Genomic DNA, 9,132 nt, shown 5'->3' with positions numbered 1-9,132 from the left:
GAAGGGAGGCTGGAGTGGCGTGAATGGTTCCAGCGCCGTGCTGGCCCCCTGTGGGAGCCAGAATCGGTAGCGCCCGCGCCCGCTTTGCGCCGTTGTGAATCGCGACGGCGTTCACGACGGCACGGACACTCTCCCTCCATTTCGGAGAATCCCGCCCAGAATGCTGAGTGGTTTGGAGGGGAACCTCCAGGTGGTGGTATTCCCATGTCTCTGCTGCCCTTGTCCTCCTAGATGGTAGTGGGCGTGGGTTTGGAAGGTGCTGTCTAAGGAATCTTGGTGAGTTGCTGCAGTGCATCTTGTAGATGGTGCACACGGCTGCCACTGTGGTGGAGGGAGTGAATGTTTGTGGAAGGGGAGCCAATCAAGCGGGGCTGCTTTGGCCTGGATGGTGTTGGAGCTGCACTCATCCAGGCAAGTGGAGAGTATTCCATCACACTCCTGACTTGTGCCTTGTAGTTGATGGACAGGCTTTGTGGTGTCAGGAGGTGAGTTACTCTCCGCAGGATTCCCAGCCGCTGACCTGTTCTTATTTATTTGGTTCGAGCAGTTCAGTTTCTGGTCAATGGTCACCCCCAGGATGGTGAAAGCTCTTTTCTGTTGATTTAATACTTTTCCAAATGTTCTCTTTAGGTCTCACTGTGACTATGTTGATATCCAGAAGACGGGAAGGATAAGAATTTGTGACAATGAACAACAACCATTATAATAACTCCCTGGGTATCGGTGCCGGCAACTCCATCACCTCCTACCCACTCACCCTGGAGCAAAAAACTGCATTCGCTTTTGTGGGCATCTTATTCATTTTCCTGGGCCTTCTCATCGTGCGATGTTTCCGGATCCTCCTCGACCCTTACAGCAGTATGCCATCCTCAACATGGGCAGATGGGATGGACGGGCTCGAGAAGGGGACCTTCGAGTATGCCTTGGCATGAGGTGGGCAGAGATACCCTGCATCAACCCTCCACACTGGGATCTAAGCACATGGACCTTGAATGGGGACACTGAATGACCTGTAGAAACACGCTGGCACTTGTCAAGCAGTCTGTGAACCAGGGGTATGTCCCCTGTTTGGTTGAAGGGGCATGTTCTAATGCAGATTTAATTCGTAATCAAATGCACTGTAGCGCAGATATATCAGGGTGCGGAGCAATGGAACCTTCCTATTGGATTTAGAACTATAGAATTCCTACAGTGCAGAAGGAGGCCATTCAGCCCATCGAATCTGCAGCGACTCTCTGAAAGAGCACCCTGCCTACTCACCCGTCTTAACCCTGTAACTCCATAACTCCACCTAGCCTGCACATCGTTTGGACACTAAGGGGCAATTTATCACGGCCAATCCACCTAGCCTGGTGAGAAAGTGCAAACTCCACACAGAGAGTCACCGGAGGCCGGAATTGAACCCTGGCTCTGTGAGGCAGCAGTGCTAACCACTGTGCCATGTTAATTCTAAATTGTGAGAAGTCATTAATGAATAAGTGAAGTTTTATTAATTTGACTAGCATTGGGACTATCTTATTTTAGTATCTGAAATTAGACCTGCATTATAGATCAGCTGAATCCGACATTGACATTGTTCGTGTGTATTGCTTCCATAGCAGGTTAAATTGTGTTCTTTAAGCTCTGCCTCTGAGTGTAAGTGGGTTGCAGCATATTATGTGTGCAGATAAGTGTAAATTTATCAGTTAAGTACACGTAATTCAGTATTTCAAATGTGGATTGTTGGCGTTCAATAAACAATCTTACTGCACACTTCTTGATTTGCATAATCTACTGAGTTGTTTTTACTAATAGTATGGCCCCCTCAATCTTCACGATGGCTGAGGTTTTTTCTAGTCTATTCATTGTTTTGTACGGAATTATAACTAGGGGCTTTTCACAGTAACTTCATTGCAGCGTTAATGCAAGCCTACTTCTGACAATAAAGATTATTATTATTATTATTGGGAGTGGAACACAAATTAATATTAACCCGTCTGAACACTCAATGGTTTACCCACATGGGTTGCAGCGGTTCAAGAAGGCAGTTCACCACCGGGACTGTTGTGAATCCTGAAAGTTGGGCTGGTTTCTACCTTGGGAAAAGGAGCCTTCACTGTGACCTTGGATTATCCCTCAATAAAACTCCAGCAGGAGCAGATCATTTATCCCGTGGCTAATTGGGGCTGGTTTAGCACACTGGGCTAAATCGCTGGCTTTGAAAGCAGACCAAGGCAGGTCAGCAGCGCGGTTCAATTCCCGTACCAGCCTCCCCGAACAGGTGCCAGAATGTGGCGACTAGGGGCTTTTCACAGTAACTTCATTTGAAGCCTACTTGTGACAATAAGCGATTTTCATTTTCATTTCCTTGTGGGATCCTGCTGTGCACATATTGGCTGCCGGTTTGTTTAGCGCATAGAACATGCAGAAGGAGGCCATTCAGCCCATTGAGTCTGCACCCACCCACTTAAGTCCTCACTTCCACCCTATCCCCGTAACCCAATAACGCCTCCGAACCTTTTTGGTGACTAAGGGCAATTTATCATAGCCAATCCACCTAACCCGCACATCTTTGGACTGTGGGAGGAAACCTGAGCACCCGGAGGAAACCCACACACACACGGGGAGGACGTGCAGACTCCACACAGACAGTGACCCAGCCGGGAATCGAACCTGGGACCCTGGAGCTGTGAAGCCACAGTGCTATCCACTTGTGCTACCGTGCTGCCCTATAAATTGTTTAGAGAACAACAGGGATACATTTTTTAAAAATTCTTCAGTGCCTGTAAGGTGCCCGAAGGTGTAAAAGGCGAGTTCCCTCTTTGTTCCGACATGGTGCACATTTTGGGATTGATTGAGCTAATCCTTTGCGTTAAAGAATTTGAAGAACAATGGATTCTTTTTCTTTAAATAATGGTTAATAAGTTACCAGACAAAATTATTGGAGCAAACAGTACAAACTGAATCAGGAGACAACTCTGATTCTCGAGAAATAAGATAAGAGGAATTTATATTTTCTCACATAAAATTAATGGATGAGACTTTCTCTATTCCTGAAATTCTTTCACATGAGGAAGCAGTCTGAAACCACTCGTTTTAACAATTGAATTTTTCATTATTATTCTGTGTAAAGTCACAATTAAATCCACACCTTATTGCCAAATTACATCAGAATTATAGCATAACCTGTTGGAGCAAAGGTTGTCCGCACATTTTGTTAATCTGGGGGTGGGGGAGTGCACGGCATCTGGAACCTCGTATAATTTAGTCCATTGTTTTGAAGCATTTCCCACCTCCGACATTAAACTGCCTGACCTGTAATTTTTCTTTTATTCGTTCATGGGATAACCCCTAATTGCCCTTGAGGAGTTGGTGGTGAGCTGCCTTCCTCAAGCACCTTTCGAGATCCACCCAATGGTGTATTGATCCGTTCCATGGTTTGTCTCTGACACTGTTTGATTACTCTTTCCAAAAATGAACTAGACATGAGGAACGAGCATGCCTGAGGAGAAATCACAATGTCAGAAGTGTAGTAGACCGGTAGAAACAAGTTGGTGTAGGACAGGCTGATGTCTGCTTGAACCATTGTCTGGTATATCTTTATTCACTATAGAAAGGTTTCCTTCCCTGTGGAATCTAGTCAGCTTTCACACGACTGGAATCTTGTATCATCATTGTATTGCATTTAGAGTCACAGGGCAGGATTTTCTGCCTGCAGGGGGTGTGGAAGGAGACGGGCTGGTATGAAAATGAGGTGGGTTCGGGACCAATCCCCGACACGCTCCTGCCTCCACCAGCAGTACGTTCTGGGCAGGAAGGCCCGTGTTCGACCTTCCTGCCCAGCCTCCACTTGAGACCTTTAAGTGGCCAATTAGTGAACATTTAAAGGTCTCCCTCCCAATGCTGCTGCAATTTCCACAGCTCCAGATGAACCGGCCAACATACTGCCTGCACGATTAGTAAAACAGTGTGGGCTGCATATCAGCTAACCGAGGCAGGGTAGGGGGTCTCTCGATCTGGGCTAACCTGTGCATGAACGAGGGCATGGATATGGGGCAGAGGGATGGGCACTGACAGCCACGCCCCTGCCCTTGCTGCTGAATCTTCATGTCCCCCACCTACCCATGAACTCCACTCAGTGAGAGCCCCCTCCCCGCCTGCCAAACCTTGGGTCACTGTCTGGGTAGAGTTTTACAACACCAGGTTAAAGTCCAGCAGGTTTGTTTCAAACATGAGCTTTCGGAGTGCAGCTCCTTCCTCAGGTGAATGGCGAGGTATGTTCCAGAAACATTTATATAGACAAAGTCAGAGATGCTGGACAATGCTTGGAATGCGAGCATTTGCAGGTAATCAAATCATTACAGATCCAGGGAGAGGGATAATCCCAGGTTAAAGAGGTGTGAATTGTCTCAAACCAGAACAGTTGGTAGGATTTTGCAAGTCCAGACCTGATGGTGGGGGGGGGGGTGGATGTAATGCGACATGAATCGAAGATCCCGGTTGAGGCCGCACTCATGCGTGCGGAACTTGGCTATAAGTTTCTGCTCGGTGATTCTGCGTTGTTGCGCGTCCTGAAGGCCGCCTTGGAGAACACTTACCCGGAGATCAGAGGCTGAATGCCCTTGACTGCTGAAGTGTTCCCCGACTGGAAGGGAACATTCCTGCCTGGCGATTGTCGCACGATGTCCGTTCATTCGTTGTCGCAGTGTCTGCATGGTCTCGCCAATGTACCACGCTTCGGGACATCCTTTCCTGCAGCGTAAGAGGTAGACTACATTGGTTGAGTCACACGAGTATGTGCCGCGTACCTGGTGGGTGGTGTTACCACGTGTAATGGTGGTATCCATGTCGATGATCTGGCATGTCTTGCAGAGATTGCCCTGCCAACGCGCCAAAGCAAAAAACCGCACCGACCTCCTCAGAAGACAAACACGGGACACCACTGACAGAGTACCCTTCGTCGTCCAGTACTTCCCCGGAGCGGAGAAACTACGACATCTTCTTCGCAGCCTTCAACACATCATCAATGAAGATGAACATCTTTCCAAGGTCACCCCCACACCCTCACTATTTGCCTTCAAACAACCGCGCAACCTCAAACAAACCATTGTTTGCAGCAAACTACCCAACCTTCAGAACAGCGACCATGACACCACACAACCCTGCCAGGGCAATCTCTGCAAGGCATGCCAGATCATCGACATGGACACCACCATTACACGTGGTAACACCACCCACCAGGTACGCGGCACATACTCGTGCGACTCGACCAACGTTGTCTACCTCATACGCTGCAGGAAAGGATGTCCCGAAGCATGGTACATTGGCGAGACCATGCAGACGCTGCGACAACGGATGAACGGACATTGTGCGACAATCACCAGGCAGGAATGTTCCCTTCCAGTCGGGGAACACTTCAGCAGTCAAGGGCATTCAGCCTCTGATCTCCGGGTAAGCGTTCTCCAAGGCGGCCTTCAGGACACGCGACAACGCAGAATTGCCGAGCAAAAACTTATAGCTAAGTTCCGCACGCATGAGTGCGGCCTCAACCGGGATCTTGGATTCATGTCGCATTACATCCACCCCCCACCATCTGGCCTGGATTTGCAAAATCCCACCAACTGTCCTGGCTTGAGACAATTCACACCTCTTTAACCTGGGATTATCCCTCTCCCTGGATCTGTAATGATTTGATTACCTGCAAATGCTCGCATTCCAAGCACTGTCCAGCATCTCTGACTTTGTCTATATAAATGTTTCTGGAACATACCTCTCCATTCACCTGAGGAAGGAGCTGCGCTCCGAAAGCTCATGTTTGAAACAAACCTGTTGGACTTTAACCTGGTGTTGTAAGACGTCTTACTGTGCCCACCCCAGTCCAACACTGGCATCTCCACATCATGTGTAGAGTTTGCACTTTCTCCCCGTGTGTGTGTGGGTTTCCTCCCACAGTCCAAAGATGCACAGGTTAGGTGGATTGGCCATGATCAATTGACCCTTAGTGTCCAAAGATGTGAGAGTTAGGAGGAGTTACGGGGATAGGGAGGCGGGGGGGGGGGGGTGCAGGCTCGATGGGCCGAATGGCCTCCTTCTGCACTGTAGGAATCCATTGAATCATAGAATTTACAGTGCAGAAGGAGGCCATTCAGCCCATCGAGTCTGCACCGGCTCCCGGAAAGAGCACCCTACCCAAGGTCAACACCTCCACCCTATCCCCATAACCCAGTAACCCCACCCAACACTAAGGGCAATTTTGGACACCAAGGGCAATTTAACACGGCCAATCCACCTAACCTGCACATCTTTGGACTGTGGGAGGAAACCGGAGCACCCGGAGGAAACCCACGCACACACGGAGAGAACGTGCAGACTCCGCACAGACAGTGACCCAAGCCGGGAATCGAACCTGGGACCCTGGAGCTGTGAAGCAATTGTGCTATCCACAATGCTACCGTGCTGGCCTCTGCTTTAAAAATAATCTTAACTTCTTCCTTAGTTACTTCAGCGACAATTTACTAATTAAAATAGTGGAGATCATTCCAAACTGTTTTTGGATAAGTATTGTTCATTCATTCCAGGATTTATTTTGTTTATTGCTCTTTCATCCTGCATTACAACAGTAACTACATTTCAAAGATATTTAATTGGCTGTGAAGTGTCCTGGGACATCTCCAGGCTATGAAATGTGCTCAATAAATGCAAGACTCTCTCTCCACCTGGGCGGTATATGTGTAATGAGGGATTTTAATTACCCAGTTATTGAGGACTCTAATGATGGGCAGCCAAGTATGACTGTGGGAGAGAAATCTTTTGTTAGACTCACTCCTTAACAATTACCCTGAGATAGTATCAGACCTCTGTGCGGGGAAACATCTGGGCAATTGTAATTAAAACCATTCAACATTTAAGTTGATTAGCCAACTTACAGCTACATATAACTCATTGCTCATGGCAGATGTAAAGAGAGAGAAATTAATAACATAGGATCTGGACAAGAATGATAAGACATTGGCACTAGAGATACCTGCAGTACAGATTACACATAGAGCATTTTGAAGGCTTTATTGAGAAAGTAACCATATATGTCTTTCAGAGTAAACAGCCATTAGATTATTTGGTAACTGGGTAATTAAAATTCTCCATTTTATGGGTAGCACGGTGGCACAGTGTTTAGCACTGCTGTCTCACAGTGACTGGGACCCAGGTTCAATTCCGACCTCGGGTGACTGTCTGTGTGGAGTTTGCACATTCCCTCCGAGTCTGGGTGGGTTTCCTCCGGGTGCTCCGGTTTCCTCCCACAGTCCACAGATGTGCCGGTTAGGTGGATTGGCCCTTGGTGTCCAAAGGTTAGATGGGGTTACGGGGATAGGGTGGGGGGTTTGAGCCTAGGCAGGGTGCTCTTTCGAAGGGTCAGTGCAGATGCAATGGGCCGAATGGCCTCCTTCAGCACTGTAGGGATTCTATGATTCTGAACCAAAATTATTTAATGGCGATAAACAACAGCAAATTAAACCTGAGCAAAATTATTTCCCAGTTTTTCTTCTCATTCGTTCAAGGGATGTGTGCTTCACTGGCAAGGCCAGCATCTATCGCCCATCCCTAATTGCCCTTGAGGAGCTGGTGGTGAGCTGCTTTCTTGAACTGCTGCAGTCCATGTGATGTAGGTACACCCACAGTGCTGTTAGGGAGGGAGTTCTGGAATGTTAACCCAGCGACAGTGAAGGAGCCTCCGATATAGTTCTAAGTCAGGGTGGTGATTGGCTACAAGGAAATAACTTTCCAAGTGATTAGAGTAGATATAAGATTCAACTGGTGGCCACAAAAGATCGTGGCAGTGATAACAAGGCTTTCCTCTGGTGGTGTGAGGACTCACAGACTGAACACGGCTTTGCGAGAGCCCACAGGACACATTTAAGGGAAGTCCCACGGAATTGTCAAAGTCTTTCAGAGTTGTTTTTCACTGCTGAAGTAGATGGCGAGTTGCCTGAGCTGATAGGTGTGAGGCTGAAATTGGGCAAATGGATCAATGCCTTGGATTTAAGCTCGGGTAGAGCTGTTGGTCCTGACCAAATTAAATGGTGGCCAACGAGCTGAGGTTTGGGATAGTCTTGATGGGCTGTAGGGAAGCCCATGACAATGTTAGAAATGCAGTTCCATAGGACAGCACGGTGGCGCAGTGGTTAGCACTACTGCCTCACGGCGCTGAGGTCCCGGCTCAGATTCGATCCCGGCTCTGGGTCACTGTCCGTGTGGAGTTTGCACATTCTCCCCGTGTTTGCGTGGGTTTCACCCTCACAACCCAAAGATGTGCAGGGTAGTTGGATTGGCCACACTAAATTATCCCTTAATTGGGAATTGGGTAGTCTAAATTGGGTACTCGAGGGGCTGGTTTAGCACTGGGCTAAATCGCTGGCTTTGAAAGCAGACCAAGGCAGCCCAGCAGCGCGGGTTCAATTCCCGTACCAGCCTCCTAGAACAGGCGCCTGAATGTGGCGACTAGGGGCTTTTCACAGTAACTTCATTTGAAGCCTACTCGTGACAATAAGCAATTTTCTTTTTTTTTCAAATTTAAAAAAAACAAATAGAAAAAAAAAAGAAATGCAGTTCCATTTAAGAATGAACTACGGGTGGAATTTTGCGGCCGATCCCACCGACCGGATCACCCAGTCCCGTCGAAGGCGACCGCTCTGCGCTGGATTCCCCAGCGATGGGACGGGTGTGTCACACAAAACGCTGTCGACACGACGGGGCTGAAAGATCCAGCTCATTTTAAAGAGAGTTTCAGGTGGCACGGTGGCACAGTGGTTAGCAATGCTGCCTCACGGCTCTGAGGACCTGGGTTCGATCCCGGCTCTGGGTCACTATCCGTGTGGAGTTTGCACATTCTCCCCGTGTCTGCGTGGGTCTCACCCCCACAACCCAAAGAGGCGCAGGGTAGGTGGATTACACCTGATCACATGCTTGATCCTTCGCTTGATCTTCACCGCCTCAGCTGCCGTAAAATAGGCCCCGGGGACTGAAACATCCCAGCCCAGGTCTTCCTTCAGAGAGGGTTGAGAGCAGGTGACGCTCATTGAAGCTTGTATTTAAGAGCTGAGCTTGTCCCCAGTGGAGGAGTTGATCCCAGGAGAGGGTGAGGATCCAGAGAATAGA

General features: G+C 48.5%; 1 protein-coding gene across 1 annotated transcript; it reads left to right on the top strand.

The window, feature by feature from the left end:
- Nucleotides 1-604: 604 nt before the first annotated feature.
- On the top strand, nucleotides 605-1,755 carry ctxn2 (cortexin 2). The gene has a single exon (XM_038784530.1). It carries the CDS (start codon nucleotides 687-689, stop codon nucleotides 930-932), a length of 246 nt encoding a protein of 81 aa, XP_038640458.1. The 5' UTR covers nucleotides 605-686; the 3' UTR covers nucleotides 933-1,755.
- Nucleotides 1,756-9,132: the final 7,377 nt, after the last annotated feature.

The sequence above is a fragment of the Scyliorhinus canicula genome, chromosome 24 (genome assembly GCF_902713615.1).
Source record: "Scyliorhinus canicula chromosome 24, sScyCan1.1, whole genome shotgun sequence".
Taxonomy (NCBI): domain Eukaryota; kingdom Metazoa; phylum Chordata; class Chondrichthyes; order Carcharhiniformes; family Scyliorhinidae; genus Scyliorhinus; species Scyliorhinus canicula.
Note: the sequence above shows the minus strand (reverse complement) of the source record. Positions and strands in the feature narration are given on the sequence as shown.

Bases quoted from the DNA above. Each gene is read 5' to 3' on its own strand.
- ctxn2 (XM_038784530.1), top strand. From the start codon at position 687: ATGAACAACAACCATTATAATAACTCCCTGGGTATCGGTGCCGGCAAC.